At 44.0% G+C, this 22,965-nt stretch overlaps 1 protein-coding gene across 4 annotated transcripts in view; it reads right to left on the reverse strand.

The window, feature by feature from the left end:
- Positions 1-60: 60 nt before the first annotated feature.
- Ppp1r12b (protein phosphatase 1 regulatory subunit 12B) overlaps positions 61-22,965 on the reverse strand; it is a 209,584-nt gene continuing 186,679 nt past the window's right edge. For 2 of the 4 annotated variants that reach the window (XM_070041819.1, XM_070041821.1), the window contains 4 exons: positions 21,096-21,149; positions 19,387-19,437; positions 14,310-14,490; positions 7,216-7,300 (listed from right to left, as the gene is read on the reverse strand). In XM_070041819.1, coding sequence (XP_069897920.1) covers positions 14,356-14,490; positions 19,387-19,437; positions 21,096-21,149 — 240 coding nt within the window. In that variant the 3' untranslated portion in view covers positions 7,216-7,300; positions 14,310-14,355. Of the gene's footprint in view, positions 7,301-14,309; positions 14,491-19,386; positions 19,438-21,095; positions 21,150-22,965 lie in introns of all 4 variants that reach the window. The other 2 variants (XM_070041820.1, XM_070041818.1) reach the window with 1 other exon arrangement.

The raw sequence follows: 22,965 nt of genomic DNA on the forward strand, positions 1-22,965 counted from the left end.
GTCTGAGTTGCAGGAGGCTGATGGAGCCTTGACAGATGTGAAATTATCAATCCAATTGCACAAAGTTAAAACACAGTTTATTTACTCATTTATAAATACTGTTGTGTTTACGGGCATCAAATAGATGTGAATACTATTTCCAAACTTCCAAACACAGAATACTTAATACTATATAATAACAACCAGTAAAACAAAAAGAACCATCCATCTTAGGGTTGAAAGGCCACTCAAAATTGCATAAAAATACATTCATTTCACAAAGCAAGTCTGGCTTCCCTTGCAGGGTGCGATCCCCATCCTCCAGGTGTATTTACAATGGTCTGAAGTTCATCAATACAACTCAGCTGAAAAATAGTTACATTGGTGCTTTAAACATGATGGAAGGTGAGGGGTGAAGGGCAGAGAGAAAAGACAAAATGCTGCCACGAAGTGAGAGGCGAAGAGACACAGGGTGGCTCTTCCATGTTCCTTTCACTGTCTGTCCAAGGTCAGGGCAAAGGAAGCATGAAAGGAAGAAAACCCTAATACCAAAGCCTAATCTGAGCCATTCCACTGCAAATAGATCACATCTTCTCCCTGAAGAAGGATGCAAATGTGAAACACATTCCTCCCCTTTCAGGGAAATCATGGCTCTCCCTGAGGTACCAGCCTGGTGGCAGCCGGTTCAAGGGTTCAAGAACTGCTCGTTAGTAAAGGGGCTGGGTTGGATGGCTAAAGCCTCCCCAAGCTCCCTCCCCCCTGCAGCCTGCCTCCCAGTTTCCTTCACCTCCAGCCACTCGTTAGTGCCCCCCCTAATTTGGAGGACATGCTGAAATGGGTCTGAGGTCTTGGGAGAGTAGGTGTGAGGAAGGCAGGGGCAGGTACGCTTGGAGAGTCAAGCTGGCACAGCCCCGAGGTTCCTTGATCAGGGTCTACGCTCTCACCCCAGCTCTGGGTTTTGAGAGTACACCAGGGGTTCTGACTAGGCTCTTCAGTGAGCCCTTCTGGACCCTTCTCTGCCAGGCAGGAATGGGTTGGGGCTGCTATTACCAGCAGCCTCACTAGATCAGCATACTTATCTAGTGTGTGCTGAGCACACTTTGCTTTTAAGCTGGAACTAGTAACATCTTTAAAGACAAAAGACAGAATGACTCCAACATGGTCTCTCTGGCCAAGTTATGGAGGACTCATCTAGGCCTACAAAGCTTTCTGAGGCCATTGGCACATCCAGGGAGCTTTGAAACTGGAAGAGACTCTGTGTGTGTGTGTGTGTGTGTGTGTGTGTGTGTGTGTGTGTGTGTGTGTGTGTGTGTGTGTGTGTGTGTGTGTGTGTGTGTGTGTGTGTGTGCGCGCGCGCGCGCGCGCGTGCGCGTGTGTGTGTGTTGGTAGGGGGTAGGGGTAGGGTCAAGATTGGTATATGACACTCCTCCAGGAATCTTGGCTGACAGAGCATTGTCAGGTCCATAAAGAATGTGGAGAGGGATGAGGGGAAGAGGAGGAGGGAAGGCATGCTTATTTTGGAAGAACATAAGAGCATCCTGATGTCACCTAAGGGGCCACCCAAGTAAAATTTTATGGGAAGCATTAGGGGAACGTTTGGAGGAGAAATAACAAAGTGTCACTGGAAGATTCACAGTCCCAAATGATAAGCAGATGAGTAGGGGAATGGCTTAGAAACAAGTCTTTTGGGAAATTGAAAGGGCGGGAGTAGGAGGCAAAAGATAGAAATTAATAGAATACTACACTTGGATAAAATTGGTTTCTGAGCTCTCATTTCTCATCAAGTAAGAATATGTCAGACTTCATTTTGAAAGCTGCAGGCTAGCAAGTGTGCATGTGTATTCACGCAGGATAAGAGAGCCTCAAGTTGTCAAGCTGCTTTAGGTAAGGCCTAAACATGCATGTGCCATGGACTTGAGACTCACCTCTTTCTCCTCTACTCTTCTTCCCAAGAAGGCTCCTGGAATATAGTTACAAGACACACCTTAAGCCAGCTGTGACCCTCAACCACAGCTCTTAAGGAGACATGGACGTGAACGCTGGCTAGTCGAGAGTCTGCTTGTTTTTCCTCAGAGGCCATCCTAGTCCTTAGCTAGGACAATGGCAGTTCTACAGATGTAATGAAGTTGATCTATTTTTCCAATCTAATCAGAACACAAGCAATCCATAGCTCTCCCCGATGGGCCTGCTGCTCTGAAACAGTGTCAATAGCTATTAACGAAGCTGATAAAATCTCTGCTCAGCTGCAGGCTGAGGGATGCAGTCACCAGTGAAACAGAACTGCCTTCCTTCCTGCCAGTGCTCATGACCTCCATCCCACACCACGTTCATAGTCCTGGCCACCTTCCTTTTTCCTACCAGAGAATGGAGGCCACCTTCCCTACCAGGTCTTGGCTCTTACACTGCATGCAAACTGGGACCTGCATAAGTCTTGAGAGTCCAGTACTGTTCCACGCACTGTGTCCATGTGCATTGTAAACACTTTCTACTTTAGTAAGCTCCTCTGCAAACTTGCTTCAAAGGAAAGACCATGGTGAACTGCACCAGGAACTTCTGAGAGCCTACATTCCGGGGAAAGAGCTCAGTGGGAGTACAGGTGGAAGTTTTTATGGAGGAAAATTCTCCTGCTATTGCAAAGGCAGAATTAAGAGTAGGGACCAGCTGGTGCTAAGCAGAAATGCAATCAAGTCTGCTGTTTGGGTACTGAGAGCCAGTGTAGATCACATCTCAGAGAGTTGGGCAGGGGTGGTGAGGACACCTATGAAAGAGCAGATCTATTTCCTAGTAAAACAATTTGTTCAAAGGCTGCTTGCAACAAATTGCTTTCTCTCCATTTCCCTATGAGCTCCAATTTCCATCTCTGCAGGTTTTAATATTCTTACCAAACCTTTAGGAGGAAAGCAATTGCAACACCATTCAATTACCCTCACTTTCTAACAAGGACCAGTAGTCAACCTTGACATGTCGATGTTAAACAGTATGAATCTGGAGGAAAATCACAATTGTGGCCTTGAAGTTTTGAAATTAAAAGAAGGAAGTGTTGAAGCAGAAATTCCAAGTTTAAGAATTGTTCTGATCTTCCTAAGGCTGAGTAAATCACAGAATGTTTAACACAAAAGGGACTTTACATGGTGCCTGAGGACACGTGGTCACACGGAGAACTGGCTCCCCAGCCCACATGTACAGACGGGAAGCCTTTCAGTACTTACGCTGCCCTCAACACAATCTTGCTTATGGGCCTGGGGAACCCACATCCTTTACGGTGTCTGTGAGTGACCTGTCATTAAGTCAGAATGGTGACCAAGATTTGCAGCTATCACTGGGCCTAGATTTGGGTGGGAGAATCTCTGACTAGCAACTTTGTGGGAATATGTGGCAGAGCCCCGTGACTCCTGGTGGTACTGGGGGAGGAGGGGGAACGACACCAGGGCCTGCAGCACTACCTCACTGCTGGGCTGCAGCAGAGCCAGTGGTTCATCGGGTGACCTAGGCATTCCCTGCCTTACTGCCTAGCTGCACAATCCTGTAGACTTTTCCATTTGAAGTACAAAGTAGCTGGCAACACTTTAGTCTTCTCTTGATCAGGCTTTTGCTCATCTCAGCCCCCCCCTTTTTTTTTTTGCCAGTCTTGGGGCTTGAATTCAGGGCCTGGACTCTGTCCCTAAGCCTCTCTATGCTCAAGGCTAGTGCTCTATTACTTCAGCCACAGCACTACTTTTGTCTTTTTCTGTTTATGTGGTACTGAGGAATCGAACCCAGGGCTTCATGCATGCTAGGCAAGAACTCTACCAATAAGCCACCTTCCCAGCACTGGGGCCCACCTCTTAATAAGGGCTAACACTATCAGGACCTTCTGCTCAGTGGTCTGGATGAGACACTGGTCAGAAATCCAGAGCCCAGTGTGGCTGTGCCTGGCTGTGTGTCTTCTCTCATCCCTGGCTCTATAATATCTCCTAGCAGAAAAACAGCTAGTAGTTTACTCAGCCTTTTATGGGATTTATGAACTAGTAAGTGGGACTTTAGCCTCCTCAGTTCTTGATGGAATTGTAAAATAAGCTTTGTTTTGTTAGAGAGAATAGGTTCAGAGAAATGTGAAATACACCGGTGGTCTTGGCAAACAACAAATGCATCTAGGTCTCCTTAAACAGGGCAAGGGCTGGCAGAGAACCAGGACAAGCCCAGAAGAGAAGCAAACGCATCCCACAGTTGGGTAAAGGCAGGAAGGTTCCAGAAATTACGAATTAAATGGGCCTAGAAAAGAAACAAATTCATTGACTAGGTCCTAAGTCATGCCTGGTCTTCAGATTTTTGGAGGCAACACCCTGAGACATGCGTAGCCCTCACAGAGGCTGGGCTGGGCTGGGCTGGGGGTCAGCACACCCTGGAGGGATCTGAAAAGGACCAGCAGCTCCTGAAAGCCAAGCAGGCAAACTCCAGTCAGAGAATGTCTGGAGTGGCCCAATCATTGTTCCCAAAGGTATGGCTTGCTAGTTGAAAAATCTCAAATCAATGAGAACAGAGGGCGTGAAACCACAGAGACTGTTCATTCCCTTCTCTAGTTTCCTGTAACATCTCTACCAAGACAGGCCCTGCCTTGCTGTGCTAGGGGGTGCTTGTGAGTGAAGAGGGCGGTCGTGGCTACTGGGAGGACCCACAATATGACACTGGCCAAGGAGGAAAAAAGGTGTGGCATTGCCAATACCATGAGAAAACAGCTGGCTACCAGAAGGCCTATAACCACTCCCTCAGAGGTCTGCCAGCCAATACAACTCTGAAGAAATGGTATATTGTTCTCTGGAAGAGACTAGGATTCACAAAATTTTTTTTTTTAAATAAAAGGATTGACTTAAGAGAAAGCACCTGAAACTTAGGGTGGTTTGTGCTTTCATGAGTTCTTGGTTAGAGAGTACGGTGTCATTAAGGGAGGAAAACTCCCTGTGTGTGAAGCAACAAGCAGAGTAGAGGCCAGTCTGGGTTCTAAGAGCCTGCCTCCCACTCTGGAGAAGGCACAGGGACCTCAGGGAACTTTGTCACTCCTCCATCTGGCCTGTATGGAATGGGAGTGGCTCGAAATGTTTTCCTATTAATCTAATTTTCAGGTCCTGAGAAAGAGGCAGCGATCCCTTCTTCCTCCATGCCCAAGATGCGCCAAAAGAATCACTTAGCCAAGGCCTTGTTGACTTCCTTCCCTAGAATGAAGAAAATTATTATAGTGGAAGAAATGGAGCTGTTCGTTCTCGTTCAGCATTCCGTGAGAACCAAGCTTGCAGTGAATGCCCCCTAATAATTCAAAGTCCCAAGGGAGAAGCAGCTTCTCTTGAAAAAAATGGGCGACTACAGAAGAGATTGTACACTCTTGTAGGGTCTTGTCAGAGGTGACAGGGCTTCTATTCTGGAACTGAGATCTTGAATTACAGCTGCTGCTTTAAGAGCATGGCCATCGATAAGGAAATTGCATTTTCAGAAAGAAGCTAGCAGAGGTAGTATATGTTAAGAGAACGGACCACTATCCACACTGCGCATCACCAGCAATCCCAAATGAGGCTTTAAGTGACCTGTACACTGAAGATGAACCAAGGGATAAAACTATAAAAAGCAAATACTATCATTGAGAACTAATGGCTTAATTGTGTTGGAATTATGGAGCGCTCTGTCTATACTGGGGCATGATATTCTCAAAGGCTGTTTTCGTCTGCAGGACAAAGATACAATAGACACAAATAGCTTGTCATGAGGACTGGGGGCATGGCTCAAGTGGTTTAGCACTTGTCTCATGAAGCTGAGTTCAATCTGCCAAAACTCTCTGGTTATGAGAACTGTCCAACTTTCAGATAATAAATACATACCCACCAAAACCACCAGAGGTTACTTGACCATGGGTGAAATATATGGTAGCAGGGGTAGTCCCTGTGAAACAACCGAAAGCCAGGCCAAATGGCCTCTGGGCCTTGTCACTCTAAAATTCCACGACTCTCATCATGGGTTGGAAGTACCTACCACATCTCTTTAAACCCCTATTTAGCAGTCATTTGTCCTGTTGGCTTCTAAGAAAGCAAATGACTCTTCCCTAAATCCCATCATCAGAAACAATCAAGTTTACCATCATTCTCACAGCACAGCTATAGTGCTGCAGTGACCACAGACACTCTACTTTCACCACGTATGTCTTTCTACACTGCTTCCACTCCCCAGTCCAGCTTCCAACAATTTGCCTTCCCATTCCTCAGGCCTTCTTGCAATGACTTCATTCCTCATTAATAGGTGTTAGAGCAGTCAGGAGCATGAAGAAGGGAGACGAAGCAGCCTAGAGTTTTCAGAGGCTAGATTTTCTAATACAGAAAATCATTTTGCTGGGGAAGACAAATGGGAGATGTGAACAATGGTTCTAGCTTTTCAGGGAAAAGGGGTTATGATGCTGTCACCAAGTTACCAGGATGATGATAGTGATGGTTTTCTGGTCTCCAGAGTAATGATTTACTATAATGTTCAAAGACGACTGTCAGGTATTCTGTTCCAGCTTTCACACCATCAGTTGAGGAGGCAAGAGGAAGGGAGAATAAGACAGAAAGTACAGGAATAAGTGAGGTCAGGGCTATCTGAGCCTTGGAGAAAGAGAGGAATAAGGGCTAAAACTAGTCAGGGATGTTGGTTATGGATAGAAAAATCTAAAAATAAGTCAGTTTCTGAAGTGAAGCATAATGAAGAACCTTGAGGCAGTCATGGCCACCTAAGACCCTAGGAAATACGGCTGCAGAGGCATTCTGCAGATCCTTCCACACCCTCCCCTTCCTCTTGGCATCCTAGACGGGGTCCTGGACTGGCTACCATAAGACTCACCCACATCAGAGGGCACTGTAAAGGTCAGCGTGAAGGCTGTGGGGAGAAGCCTTACGTGTTTGGACCAAATGCAACGTAGATAAAGCAGCAGTGCGGCAAGAAGTTGGGGTCCACAGCTGAGCTCGGTTTACTCCACAAGGCCTTCTCCAGAAGGCTTGAAGGATCACAATCATGCTTCAATTAAAACTGTCATAAAATCTGGGGTGGGGGCTGTGGAGGGCATGGAAAATCAAGAGTGCAGAGAGAAATGTACAGTGCAGAGGTGACTGAAGAGTTAAAAAAAAAAAAAAAGTCCTTCCACCCAAACATTCACTTCTTTTGGCTGGAAAGCCATGGCTGGAAAAGAGGGTGTGAGGCAGCAAATGCTCTCCCTCCCCTCCCAAGTCTGGAGCCTAATCTATTTGGACAGTTTGCTGATGACTCTGATGAGGGCACCATTTTCATCTTTCAGCCTCTGGTTGTCAGATTTCAGTTCTGTTAACGCCTGTGTGAGAGAGAGAAAGGCGTGTTAGAGCCTGGATGATCACTCTCCTGACCAGGCAGGTGCGTGGGGCCTCCCGAGGCAGCATGGGTGATGACGTGTCACCACCTTTCTCTCAGGACAAAATTCCCTTGAATCTTATTGACTAAACTGGTAACGTTGACATTTAGAGGAGCCACAACCCTTCATCTTTTGAGCCAGTACACACATAGTAGTAATACAATATTTCTTTCTATGTTCCATGCTGTGCATTCTTCTATTCTATCGAGCCAGGAGTTGTTTCAGATTGTTTCTACCCCTTGAATGTGCTGCTAGCCTACAGAAACTGAGATGACTGCCAAAGTTGTCTGGTGAGGACATGCGGAAGGAATTCAGAGCGGAGGTCACTGTTTTATACTCATGAATAACAAAATGCAAGCTGAGGGGCAGAACTTGATTTAAGAATCCTCCTCCTGAAGCCTTCAGTGAACAGAATCCATCCAAATTCTCATCCATCATTTTACACACACACAACCTACGTTCAAATTAAAACCCAGTGAACTGCTGGCAGCTCATTCCAATAATCTCTGAAGACTGAGATCTGAGAATCAACACCAAGATGCTTATTAATCAGCAAAACCTAGAATTGGAGGTGTGGCTCAAGTGGTAGAGCACCAACTGTGAGAAAAAGCTCAGAGAGGCGCTAGGAAGGTGGCTTAGTGGTAGGGCGCTTACCTACTATGCATCAAAACCCTAGGTTCGATTCCCAAGTACCACATAAACAGAAAAAGCTGGAAGTGGTGCTGTGGCTCAAGTGGTAAGAGTACTAGCAAAGAGAAGCTCAGGGACAGTGCCCCGGCCCTAAGTTCAAGCCCCAGGACTCGCAAAAGAAAAGAGAGGAAAAACCTAGGTGAAAGTGTGAGGTCCTGAGTGTGTGTGTGTGTGTGTGTGTGTGTGTGAGTGTGTGTGTGTGTTGTGTGTGTATGCACAGTTATAGAGCTGCAAGACAAAGGAAATACTAGGTATATATTTAATTTCCCCTTTGTTACCTAGAGATACAAGAGGCTGGGCACCAGTGACTCACACCTGTAATCCCAGCTACTCAGGAGGCTGAGATCCAGGATTGCAGTTCAAGTCCAGGCAGAAAAGTCTGTGATGATCTATCTTCAATTAACCAGCAAAAAGCAGGACTGGAGGCATGGCTCACATGGTAGAGAACCAGCCTAGCAAGTTTGAGGCCCTGAGTTTAAGACCTAGTTACTCCTTAACTCCTCCCCCCCCACTACACTACAAAAGGGCCTTATAAGCCCTCTAAAGTTTTAGGGAATAGTGTGACAATTCCAGGAAATAGATTTATTTATTTTTTTATTTTTGTTTTTGTTTTTTGTCAGTTGTGGGGCTTGAACTCTGGGCCTGGGCGCTGTCCCTCAGCTCTTCAGCTCAAGGCGGGCGCTCTACCACTTCAGCTACAGTGCCACTTCCAGGAAATAGATATTTATGGAAGGAGGGGCCGGAGTTCTGCCACCTTGGAACAGGACACATTATGTTGTCCAACTTGTGGAACAGAAAAAGCAAGCTTCGGCTTAGAGATCCCAGTCTTCATTATGTGATCGGGTAGTTGGCAAGTATGTTATACATCTGCAATGGGCTGCTGATAAGGACCCGGTAGGATTTAGGTTAGAGGTTAAGTATATCTTCACTATGAAGGCTCCAGAAATCTTTATCTTCATATACTCAGTGCAGATGTCCTCTTACTGACTGGTTACCCACACCTACAAGACCCTTGTGGCAGGCAAGACCCTCAGTTGTTAGGAAGCCTGTTTAGTTTTAGCTTTTGGCTCTACTATTTGACCACTTAGAGGCTCTAACTGTTCTTTAAGGACTATTTGTTTCCTCAGTCTTGCAAGCATGATGCAGATTAATCAAATGTGTGTGTGCAGTTATGCATGACAGATGCATAGAGAATTTGCATTAAGGGGAACAAAGGGAAAACACTATGAGTATTACAATGCAGGAGACACTCACTAGTCTCAGGAACCTGATACAGCTGCCATCCATATTTCCACAAACTGAACCAAGTCTTCCATAACTAGGTCAAGGCACCCAGCTACTTTAGTGGCAAAGCTGTGCCCAATTCCAAAGATCTGTCCTTCATCATAGATGGTATAAGGTCTGCCCTGGGCTATGCGGGCCTTGTACAGATACCTCCCTAACTCTTGCATAAGTTTCCACCCAGTATCTGTGTTACCTAGGTAACTGGCACATCTGGAAGTCGTCTCTCCCCCCACCTCCCATCCAGTGTGGCCACACCTTTCCCCCACCCGGCCATACCTCTTCCTGTCCATGGCCTAGATAAGTCCTGGCCTGGGAGTGGGTGACCTCTTTCGGCCATGCCTCTCCATGCACAGTGGGGCGGAGGTGGGGGGGGGCAGCAGTTCAGTAAATAAATTTATTTTCCTGCCTGAATACCACATGATGTTCTCTTCACCGGCTACCTAATGAAACCTACCTATTTAGTATAACTTACAGATGGGAGTGAAGCTAGAAAACTAAAGACAGAAACTGTTACAACTTGGGAACAAATTCTAGTACTGTCATTGTTACAACAGGATCCACATTACTGTAGGCAAACCATTTGACTTCTCTACATCTTTATTTTTGTAGCTACGAACAAATAACCCGGCTCTACTTTCTCATGAGGTAGGGACTCTGGGAGGCTGATAAGAGGTAACATATGTGGCAATGTGCTGATGTTCATAATGTGCTCTGTGATACTGAGGATTCCTGTTACCACTCTTGAGTTTTCCCATGAATGTGGGAGGGTAGGCAAGTAATTTACTAAGATTCAATCCTGAAAATATCAAGTTTCTGACCCTGCCTCTCCTCCCTCCAACTCAATCAAGGCTACTCTGGCTGTCTTCTCTTTTACGCCTATATTCCTGAAGCCTTGCTCTTTAGAACTGGGTGCTCAGAAAGTCATTTCAATAAAATTTTTTAGAAACAATCATTCCATGGTGGCCTCATATAGAGTCTTACTTTCCCTTCTTTAGTCCTAATCCTGGGGCCTGTAGCCTGGGTGGAGACCCTGAAAACTGGATCTTGGTAACAGGATTCCATGGGCAGGAGGAAGCTATATATGGCCACGGATCACATTTCACTGCTTAGCAGCTCATCAAATAAAAACTGAGCTGCATTTTTTAAATGTACAAACAATTTGTTGAGCTCTATTGATTTATTTCCACATTAAAAACTCAATTCCTTGGGGGGAGAAAGATGGGCCAGGCAACTTCACAGCTCCAACATGCTACAATTGGCATCTTAAGGGAGTGCCCAAAAGTACGACAGTGGAATGTAGAAATCAAGTGGGGGGAGGGGATAAACTTCACCCTCTAAGGAGAGGGGTAAATCAACATTGTTATCTGGAATTCACTTGAAGTTAGAGAGAGTAAAAAAGGACATATGTGACAACACTGGAATGTATGCAGCTTAACAAGGTTTTATCATTTAAAACCTCAGCTTCTTCTAGATTCCTACCATACCACAGTTTGGACAAATAAAATCAAGTACCTGTTTTCTCAAGTGTTACTTCTTAAATATGAGGATTGTTAGGGATGAAGGGACATGGATGCTGGTGCTTTAGAGTGCCAGGGCAAGGCTAGCTGTGGGTGAGAGCGTCTCAGAATGAGTCTTGCTTAAGCTGTCTTGTCTTCCCAAATACATGGGAAGTGGGGGAAGGAATCATCCCGTCTACTCTGTTGGTAAGTGACTTGCACTACACATATACAATTTCTCCAGGGGGATTACTGTTATTTATTTTTGTTGGTCATGGGGCTTGAACTCTGGGCCTGAGTGCTGTCCCTGAGGTCTTTAGCTCAAGGCTAGCACTTACCATAGCGCCACTTCCACGCTAGGTTACATCCTGGGCCACTTCTGGTCATACTGCCCATCTGACCACAGGAGGGTCCCTGGCCATGAGGTCACATCCAGACTCAATGTGGCCACACTTTTCCCCCACCTGGTGATAAGAGTTTCACAGCCTTTCCTGCCTGGGCTGGCTTTGAACTGCGATCCTCAGATCTCAGCCTCCTGAGATGCTAGGATTACAGGCGTGAGCCACGGGTGCCTTGCTTTATTATTTTTCAAAAGCCCAGCAGGGCAAAATTTCTTGATCCTATTGTCAGTTTGGTTTGGTTATCTTTTCCTGCTGTCAGCGGTTAGCAAATTTTTGTTGTGCAGGGTCAGATGGCAAATCTTTCAGAGTCTACAGGCCATACCATCTCCATTGCAACAACTCAGTTCTACTGCTGTAGCATGGAAGCAGCCACTGATACATGACAATACAAAAACAAAAGAGCATGGCTCATTTTCCATAGCATTTTACTTATGGACAGTGAAATTTAAATTCCATATAATTTTCACGAGTCATGAAATATTTTTCTATTTATTTATCTCTGATTACTGGTAAGCTCACAGGCCACAGGAGTTTGCTATCTTTGCTGTAGAAAGTCTTACACCAGGCAATGACATTCCTTACAACTGAATGTTCTTTGGAAGCTAGCCTTTCTGAGGATTGAAGTGCTGAGAAGGCAGAATGCTGTCCCTCACCCTCAGCTGTAATGCTGGCATACACTGAACTTGCTCAATATACCCTTCCCAGATTGTTTAGGTTGTGCGGTGCCAAGTATGTGGACAGCTCTATCGCAGATGACGCTAAATTTTGGTTCCTTTGTTTGTTCTTTGAGTGACCTTGGACAAATTTTTGAATCTATGACTCCATTAAAGAAAAAAACAGGCCAGGTGTTGGCAGCTTATGTCTGTAATCCTAGCTATTTAGGAGGCTGGGATCCAGGTTCAGAAACAGCCTGGGCTGGAAAGTCGGTGAGACTCACCTCCAGAAACCACCAGAAAACCTCAAGTGGAGTATGGGTCCAAGAGGTAAAGTGCTAGCCTTGAGCAAAAGAGCTGAGGGGCAGTGCTCAGGCCCTGAGTTCAAGCCCCATTACAATAAATAAATAAATAAACAAACCAACAAATAAATAGCTGTAAAAAACACACACATACACACACACAATGATTCTGGTTCTGAGGAATCAATAAGAAAAAAGATACAAAGCACTCAGCACAGGCCTTAATACATGACAACTGTTATCATGCTTATTAATTTTGCCCTTTTGTTTTGGTTTGTTTTTTGGTTGGTCGTGGGGCTTGAACTCTGGGCCTGGGTGCTGTCCCTGAACTCTTCAGCTCAAGGTTAGTGGTCTAGCGCTTGAGTCACAGAGCCACTTCCTGTTTTCTGGTGGTTAATTGGACTTTCCTGCCTAGGGTGGCTTTGAACTATGATCCTCAGATCTCAGCCTCCTGAGTAGCTAGGATTACAGGTGTGAGCCACCAGCACCTGGCTAATTTTGCCCTTTATCCCATACTGCTACTACAACAATGAAGAAGGAGATTAAAAATAATAGACACCTTTGAGGAATATGCATGTATATGTGTTTGTGTGTGTGTGCATGTGTGCACGCGTGCGCACAAGCGTGTGCACACGTGAGTGAACCCCCAGCCTCAAGCAGGCAAAGCACACAATCTAACCACTACGCTAGCTGTGGGTGAGAGGATCTGGGAATGAGTCTTTACTGAGCTGTCCCAGTTCTTTTCCAGCAATCGTTGGAATTGGTGGTATTAAAGGCTAATGTTAAAGCATGGACTCTGGACCAAATGCTGGCTGCTCTCAGGCCATAGTAGCACTTCCCTTTCAATTTTCTAACTGTGATAGCATCTGCAACAGGATATTAGCTCAGCCCTATGGTAATTTGGGTGCTTCAGTTCTAGTGGATATTAGTTGCCAGATACTGACCCTGAAGGCAAAAACAAATAGGCAGAAAAAGAACAGGCCCTGGTCAGGACTAATTAGATTGTTACTGAAAATTAAAAACTCATTTCAGGGCAGTAGTGACCCCATCACACTATCTTGGGATAGGAAAACAAGCTGCCTGTGAGCTTGCCTTTCACATCCATAGCCAGGGGAAGGCTCCAGCTTGCCAAACACATTTTTTGGTGTTAAGTTGAAAATAAATTCTTGCTCTCTGTTCCACTGCCTGCCATCTCCCTTGCAAAACCAGTCCCACTAGGGAAGGACTTGCTGTTGGAGGGTCTCGTGTTTCTAGGCTAGGTTTTGCCTCACAGTCCACACACTTGGAGTGGGAAAGGACATATCTCTAGGAATAGGAAATTTGTGACAGATGAGACAAATGCCTCTGAAGGAGGCGGGGAGGATAGAAAATTATTGCAGAAAGAGGCACTTCTGCTCCACTGGTGAGATGGAGGATGTTTTGGCTGGTAGCGAAGCTGAGCCATAGTTCTAGTCTTTTCTTCCCAGCAATATTGTTACGTGTGTGTGTGTGTGTGTGTGTGTGTGTGTGTGTGTGTGTGTGTGTGTGTGTGTGTGTGTGTGTGTGTGTGTGTGTTTTACATGTGGATCTCAATCCTAGTTGTAAAAATGGAAGCTCTGGAGAAAAAAATGATGCCTGAGTCACAACCCAAAGCACATATTCCTTGGGATAGGCGTAGGCACAGATATGGTGACAGTTCCTCTCCAAGTGGTTCGAATGTGCAGCTGAGGGTCCTTGTCCTTGTTTTCTCAGCTCTATCTATAATATGGAGTCCACAATCATCCCCAGTTGCTGATGACCAGAGCAAACTTGCTGATTGAGAAAGCTCTATCTCAATTTGCCAAGCCTGTGTGTGTGTGTGTGTGTGTGTGTGTGTGTGTGTGTGTGTATTTAGCTGAGTGAGCAAGTCCATATTAAGTCCCTAAGGAAAGAGAAAGTCAGGTGGTGATCTTACCAAATATACTGCTGGCCCAGATGAGTCTCTCTTCAGGCTTCCCTTAACCCTAGGCAGCTATGTCCCATTCTATGGTCTTAGTCCTGGCTCTTTTTATCTCCAGATGACCAGACTTTAAAGGCACCTGCACATGAGGCTCTGATGGAGGACATGAGCACAGGGCTTCTGGAACCAAGAACAAGAGTAAACCTGCCTGGAGTAATAGAGGAGGGAAGTGAGGTGTAGAGGAAAGGCAAGAACTAGAGCTCCTGGGTGTCCGAAGACTCGATGGATTCCGAGAGTCTGGCCACCACACGGGTCAGGGCCCTGTTCTCAGCCTGTAGTTGCTCGTTCATCTGCTTCAAGGTTTGAATCTGTTTTAGCTGGTGGAGATTCTGCAGAGAGTGAGACACGGAGGGGACAGACACACAAGACAGAGACAAGACAGACCAGAGAAGAAAAAAGTAGGACAAAGAAACCATGTGACTTTTTGTTTTTGTTTTAGTTTTCATGCAAAGAAGGAAATGAGAAAGGCAGGAGTAATGAGAGCAAATTATGTACAGGGTGGTGGTGGAGAAAAGCCCAGGGAGGGGAGAGTTGTGGTTGTGATTCTTGGCCCAGGTCTAAGTGTGCTGAAGGTCAGCTGTATGAACATACCCACCAGACTGTTAAAAATCACATCTGGATTGCTTATAAGAACGACAGTCCACCAAGTGGCTTGGGGCCTTCTGAACCAAATTCACATGGTTGAACCACAGCTTCAGGGACCCTATTTAATTGTCACTGATGATAGCTCAGGATTCAGTGTGGTCCAAATTCAACTGGTATTCCCTTCCCCCTGTCTTCTCACCCATACTTGACCTCCTCCCCCACTTATTTTCTTTCTGAATTCTTCTCTTTATTCACTTCATTAAAAAAAATTAAAGCAAGGAAAACAAGAGGGGAATATTTAAGTACTCTCTGCATATGGCATGTACTGTTTAGAATGAAGTGCATACCAAAATTATAACTGTCAGCTCTCTGGATGGGTCCTCTAACCGGCTTTGTAGGAAGCTTCATTAAGCCTCCTAGATCTTCTCAGCAGTGTATAGAACTTGTTTAGAATCCCCCAACTGCTAGCCTGCCTCTGACCTGATATATATGATTATATGCATCACTAAGTTCACAGCTAGCTGTGTTCTCTCTGTCCCAGTTCATGTTAATGCTGGAGGATGCTTAAAGATGCTCACAAGCAGACCCATATTCTGGAAATTGGAACTGCACAATAATGCAGAAATCATAAACATCCAATGATAATGGAATTGGCCAGATCAATGCACTAGTCCAGCCCCTACAGTCTGTCATGTGGCAAATGAATAGAATAACCAGCCCATGGATATTCTTACTAATACCCTAAAGGGTCCATAAGGAACTCAGAGACTTCAGTATGCCCATAGACCTGCATACTCTGATACATGTCCTTCCTAAATCATCATTTGCACTGACCTTGAAACTAAAACTATGAGCTCTTCTGGAGGAGGGAAATGATTTTGTTATGCAAATAGGCTTTTGTGATGAGGACCAACAAGCCTGTGGTTATTATGATGACAAAAGGCTTCCAGGTAGCAGAGAAAAGTCTCTTATACTCACACAATGAGATGGATAGAAATAAAGGTTAGTATAGTAATAGTTAAGGTATGAAGCAGCAAGGAAATGAAAGGTAGCATGAGGGGAAAAAACAGTGAAAAGGAAAAACAAGCAGAGACAAACTGCTGAATAGCTCTCTGCCCAAAGAGGGAGAATGTCCATGAACAAAGACAGGGAAGCCAAACAGTTTATGTAGTCCCTGAGGGTAGAAACAGTTGGCCATCTTCTTTGCTCACTGTTAAGTATCTTGGTCATGGAAGGGACAGAGGAGGGAGATCATAGTGCAGCATAAGGAAGAGTTTAAAGAAATGAGGATTTAAACTTAATTACCAATGGAAAGCCCCTAGTTCTCATCCTTCATTGGTGTTGACATTGGACCAAAGCTTTCAACATAATCATTGTCATTATATGAAGTGATCTTTGTCTCCAAGGAATATTACAGCCATGAACTGTGAAAGTAAGTTAGTCTAACATGTGAGCACAAGCAGACCCAGGTGGAGTAATTTGGAGGTTATCAGCATGAAGGAGAAAGGCAGGAAACAATCTAGTGGGATGTTCCATAGGCACAGAAAGAAGCTGAAAGAGAAGCAGGTCACAGAGCAGGTCGGGCAAGCACAGAACTTAAGGGCAAGCTTGGCTAGTGGCATTTTTAGAGTAAGCAAAGTAGAAATCTCAGCACCAATCTAAAAGGAGACTGGCTTCTAGGATTCTCTCATGCAAGGACCTGGGAAAGGCAGAGAAAAGGTCTGGCAAGGAGGCCAAGGCTAAATGGAGGATGCAGTAGTAATCAAGTTTGGTATGGGCACATTTAAGATCAAGTGCAGGCTCAGCATAGCTCACACTCACATGCACACTTGTCAGAACTGGCATATAATTCTACTCCAATCCAGGACCTGGGTGGAGTTTCTCCTGGGGAGAATTTGTAAATACTTACTTACCTTTCCAGTTAAAGGTAAAAAAGGCACAACTCATTTCTCAACCACAGAGCTCCACATTACTTCTGGGAGAGCCTATTCCATGATTCCATATTTCACCTAGCCTTTGTGTTTTGTTTGTTAGAGTCAGAAAAACAGGTATTGGAGTCACTCTCTGTCTTTGGGCATCTACTGTGGTTTGAAGGGATCACCAGAGGTCAATTCTACAAATGCTGCTCTGGGGAGGGGGCTGAACATCTGTATAACCTGGATATGTACAAGCACACAGACCATCTGCCACCAAACCCAAATTTGACAAGATTGTTACATGCACTGTTGGTGAACTACCTGGTACATAAAGATTTTGGCCACTAATCAAAATATCCTGGTTGAAAAATTCTGATATAAAAAAGCATTTCTTCAGCTTCTTTAGAGCCAGTCACAGCAATTTGGTGACATTTATATCTGTGTTGTAAAGTTTCTGCCTTCTAAGAATATGCATGCTGGATTTATGTTTATGACTGGAAGGCTCTGATGCTCCTCCCCCTCTCCAGTCCCCTAGGAGGAGCTGGATGATTTGCAAATCTAATATATTAGGCTCTGATTTGAACAAATTATGTTTAGGGGCTTTAGAGCCTGCAGGCATTTCTTTTCTACTTGGCTCTGTAATTGGTAATGGAGAATAATGGCAACTGGATGAATGTGGATTTTTTGAATGAGTGGATTTTTTTTTTTTAAACTAAAAATCAAAACAGCTTACCTACTGATTTGGGAACCAAACAGTCACGATCTGGCTCTACTTGAAAATTTAAACAATTGATTTTAGTTTCGGATCAAAAAGAACAAACACTTTAATGCATTAGAATTTCAATTGAGAAAAGAACTCATGACTTAGTTTAGGCAATCACAGCTTGACAGGATAAGGAGAGAAACATTTAAGTATCTCAGTTCATAGGATTGAGAGCAATTAGAAGGGTATCTGTACAAACTAATCTCAGACTACTTTAGACCACTTGGTCCTTGTGTGTGGGCCTGAGTGGAAATAACAGAGTTCCATGACTGTTGAGTATGGTCTGGCTTTTTGGTTCCAGGCTATTTGCTGGGAAGACACCAGCCTCCTTTATGTGCTCCAGATCAGTATTTTAGGTCATTTCTGTCCCCTAGCTCCTCCAAGATAGGGCCTTACTCCAGGCTATTGTTCATTTCCTTGAACTCATGATCTTTCTAACTCTGCTTCCCAAATGCTGGAATTACAGGCAATCTGCTACCATGTCTGGCTTTAGGCCATTTCCTAATCAGTAATACTGACAGCTGTCTAATAGCAGAGTACAGATGGTATAACTCAGAGGGTATCAAATATAGAGGAATCCCCATGCAATGAGGAAACATGGCTATTCATTCATTTAGAACTGTTTGGTAATTCTACCAAACTGCTCTAAGTGGGAGAGAATACTTCCGTATGGTAAATGAGGTGGGTTTGGAAAAATCAGAGGATAGAGAAATTTAGTGGTGTTGGGGTAATGTTCTATCAGAAGAATTAACCAGTTATTATTTCTATTTTTTGCTGCTCTAAATCAACTTGGAAGATTTAAAGCATTTGAGATATGAGCAGGTATTGCTTGAAATTCTATGTGAATGTTATCAATCTTAGCTTTGGGATGGTGAGTAGGAAATATAGAGTCAGGGTTCTGCATTTCTACTTCCTTCTGGAATTATAGAGTAACAGAGTAGAGGATCTGGCTAAAACTATGATTCTGTCAGGTCTTATAAAGCCTTTTCCAGTAAATAACCTATCTTTTTAGGCTGCTGAAACAAAAGTCTTTCCTAAAGGGCTCCAACTACATATCAGAGATCCTTGCTCATGGAAGGAGACTTAGGGATCAGCCTTATGGTGTTCTAGAGCTTTTGCCTCATATATCCAGAAAAAAAAGAAAAAAGGCTAAGCAAGTGGTAAGTGATTGTGGCCCTGTGCATTGTAGGATTTAAATACTCTAAAATCAGACCCAGGAAGTTCTATGCTCCTGCAGCTCTCTACCTCCCCCTTCCATAGCAAAGGGACCCCCTTGGATAGAATGCTGGATTTTAGCAAGCTGCTGAGAACAGCAAATGTCCATTAAAGTGGCCAGCAGAATTGACTTTCAATGGCTATTGAAGGTCATGGTGAGAGGAAAGAGTAAAGTCATGAACCTTGAAGTATGTCTGGTGGCATGTGCTTATTCTAGTGGGAAAGTGCTGAGTACACCAGGATACTGCAGGGGAAATAGACGGGGACAGGAAATCAATATGTGAATAATTTTTTGCTCTGTTGCAGAATAAGTCAGTCTATGCTCCTTCCAGTAAGGGCAGGGTAGAAAAGATATTAGAGAAGAGCTACTAGCTGTACCCAGGCTTTCCTGAGCTTAGTGGAGCATCTTCAGAGCTAGAGAAAATATCCTGGCCTTTTCATGGAGCCTCTCAAGACAGAAGGTTAGAAAACTTAAAAGTTCAACCTGGCTTTACTTCTAGCCTGTCAGATCTCCCCACTAACCAAACACAGCATTTTAGAAAGCTTATGTGATAGCCATAGTAGATGCATATGAGCTAAGAGAGCCTCAGAAATGTCTGTTCACTTCCACCTTACAGCGCACATCCATTCTTCTTGATAATGTTCAGTTTGTTGTGAAATTTAGACGGGGCAGGCCTATTTTCAAGTATCCAGTGTCAGAGGGCATTCAGAAAATAGGCACACAGAAAGAGAAAGTATCTTCATACCTTCATCTCTTCCTCCATTTCTGACATTTTTCGCTCCAAGGCTCGCCTTTCCTGTTTAGAAACAACGAACCTGTTGAGTTTGCAATAGATTTAGAAGTAGTCACAATCCTACCATGTGATTAGCATGGTTCTATCTAATGATCAGGAAAGACTTTCCCAGGTACCTCTACTGCCCTGTCTCTGCCCCAGTGGGATGGAGTCACCCCATTGATCAAAATCACAGTATTCTAAGTCTCCTATTAAAAAGATAAAAGAGGGGCTGGGAAGGTGGCTCAGTGATAGAGTGCTTGCCTCCCATCCATGAGTCCCTGGGTTTGATTCCTCAGTACCACATAAGTAGAAAAAGCTGGAAGAAGTGCTGTGGCTCAAGTGGTAGAGCACTCATCTTGAGCTGAATTGCTGAGGGACAGCGCCCAGGCCCAGAGTTCAAGCCCCACAAATGACCACAAAAAAAAAAAAAAAGGAAAAAGAAAAGAAAAGAAAAATGGACTGGGTGCTGGCTCAAACCTATAATGCTAGCTACTCAGGAGGCTGAGATATGAGAATTGGGTTCAAAGTCAACCTGTGCAGGAAAGTCTGTGAGATTCATCTCTAACAGCAAAAGAGCTGGAAGCAGAGATGTGGCTCAAGTGGTAGAGCACCATCTTTGAGTAAAAATGCCAAGTGAGAGCTCAAGCCCTGATTAAAAAAAAAAAAAGATAAAAAGATACGAGAAGCAGCAGCTTGCCAATAGGCAAACAGACCAGGGCACAGTACTGAGTTGTTCTTGCAATTTAAAGAATTCAGATGACTGCAACTGACTAAGACTATTGATCATTTTCTTCAGTAGTATCTCCTTAAATTCTTAGGGAACTGCTTCTCTCATGATAGGGAATGATGGTGGTAGAGAAGTAGACATCACTATTTACAAAGAAAAACCACCTGTCTCCCAACTTCTGCCTTCCCTATCATTCTCTCAGCAACTAATTTGTAATTTAGTCTGAACCCAAGGAAGCATCGTTAATCAGATAAGATACCAAGGAGGAAAGGTTACAGGCCAAGGAAATGGAATGTAAAATTTAGCTAACTTTCCAAATTAACAGATAATAACAGGAGAAATGGAAACATATTATATCCCTAAAGTCAAATAACAGCTAGGGTTCATCAATAGATTTAATCAAGTTTTCCCAAACCAAGATGTCAAATCCAAGAAAAATATGCTGATTGTACTAGGAGGTCAGAAATTGAACCAGAAGTCCCCTCCCCTCCCCCCTTTACTCAGAGTGACTGAAAGACTGATGGCTTATGTCTCAAGTCGTAAGACTTAAGTCAATGGCAGAGGGTCCTGATGAAAGCTTCCCTTATGTTCAAGATCAAAGGAAGGGCAAAGAGCGCGTGGACCTGCGTGTATGGACCAAAGTATATTATGGCTCTGTGCATGTGTGCAGTTCTGCATATGGGCAGAATAATTTATGGGATGAGCTCCCAAGGACCTTTCCCACCCGAAGACTGGAAAATGTACAAAGAACTGAATATCTGAGGAAGCCAAGAGGACTAGTGATCAAATTACTGTCCAGAGTCAGACAAAAAGAATTTATCACCAAGCTGGGAATGCAGTGTGGCAGAACTCCTGCCTTCTTAAGATGAACTTTTTCCATTGGCACAAACAATAAAGTTAGAGAAGGTCAGAAAGAAGAGATGAAGTAGGGGGAAAACAGACATACACATACCCGTTTCTCCATCTCCAGCATTGAGGATCGGTCAGAGGTCTTCTCTTGTTTCTGCTGTGCAAGTGGAAAGAAAACATTTGTTATTTAGGCTGTTTCAGAGCCAGTGGAAAGCTCTGCCTTGTTCAGCTTTACCATCAAACATCCAGATAAGGATAGCAGGACTTTCAGTTTAGCAGTCAAATAGAATCTGACAGATTGCCAAGCGCTATTATTACCTCTCTAGGGTTTGGGGAGAGCAAAATAGTGGTTCCTGAAATTTAGAACACTCACATGCATAGACATTACACATAATGCACACACAGACCTCACACACACACACACACACACACACACACACACACACACACACACACACACACTGTTTCATATTTACTAGTTTCTTATACTGAACCTTCCCTTTCCCTCTTCTTTTCTATGAGTCCTACCACATCCGAGAAAAAAAGAGGCTCTGAACTTGAATGTGTAAGCGCCATAGCACTTTTTTTGTTGTTGTTGTTGGTCATGGGGCTTGAACTCTGGGCCTGGGCGCTGTCCCTCAGCTCTTCAGCTCAAGGCTAGTGCTCTACCACTTGAGCCACTCTGGCTTTTTCTGTTTATGTGGTGCTGAATCGAACTCAGGGCCTCATGCAGAGGAGGCAAGCACTCTACCACTGAGCCACCTTCCCAGCCCCGTCCATAGCACTCTTTTACATGAGCTTTCCTTCCTATTCTTCTGTTTGGGCATCCTGCTTTGAACACAGCAGTTCTGCTTCTATCTAGTTTATAATCTAGACTTTTAGTTATGTGGATACAACATTTAGGATATATATTTTAGAATCCTTCTGATTTTAAAATAATTAGCATCCATTAGCTGTACAAGAAAGGTTTATTGTAAAAATTTGACACATGTATACAATGTTTCCTGGTCATCTTTGACTTTCCATTTAAAATTTTCTGAGGGGCTAACAAGAGTTGGCTATTACAACTAAGAAGTAGACTAACATCAGGTAATGATCTTGCTTTAAATAGAAGAATGGAAAGGAACCCTTAAGTTCCTTTTGGTTATAGCATTATAGAAGTGAGTAGATTTTCTTACACTCAATAGACATATAGTAAGTAAAAGGTGGTTGTTTTTGTTTTGCCTCACACAATGCCTACACTTCATTTAATAAACTAGCCTTCTTGCAGATTCCTCCTTTCTTCTCTTCCCCTCTTCTTCCCACTTTTCCTTCCTTTCCCTTCCCTTCTTTCCTTTTTCCTCTTTTCTTTTTCTTTACTTTCTTCCTCCCTCTCTTCCCTCTTTCCCTTTATTTGTTCTTTTTTTTTTAATTTAATTTTATTTTATTTGAGAACATACTGTACAGAGGGGCTACAATTACATGGGCAGGATAATGCATACATTTCTTACCAAGCATTGCAGCCTCCTCCTTTGTTTACCCTTCACCTCCCTTCCCAGCCTCCCCTTTATTTGTTCTTAATAGCCAAAACTAGCAATAAAACTTGCTCCTGTGCTTTCACTTTCTGTTTTGAAGGTCATGGCTATCTGCCTTTATAGTAAGTCTACTGTGAAGCAGAAGGAAAAGGAAATATCATGAGATCCTATATGCTCCAAAGTCTCACTTTACTAAGTTTGAGAAGCTGTAAAAGCTGTGAAGATTTCACCATTTTCAAAGTTCAGTATATAAAGAACTATTTTTTTTTTTTTTGGTTTTTTGCTTGTTTTGTTTGAAATTTTAGTCCATTTAAGAGTTTGGATGTGGGCCGGGAAGGTGGCTCAGTGGTAGAGTGCTTGCCTCACATGCATGAGGTCCTGGGTTGGATTCCTCAGCACCACATAAGCAGAAAAAGCCGGAAGTGGTGCTGTGCCTCAAGTGGTAGAGTGCTAGCCTTG

This window comes from Dipodomys merriami, unplaced genomic scaffold (genome assembly GCF_024711535.1).
Source record: "Dipodomys merriami isolate MVZ:Mamm:240054 unplaced genomic scaffold, mDipMer1.0.p SCAF_31, whole genome shotgun sequence".
Taxonomy (NCBI): Eukaryota; Metazoa; Chordata; class Mammalia; order Rodentia; family Heteromyidae; genus Dipodomys; species Dipodomys merriami.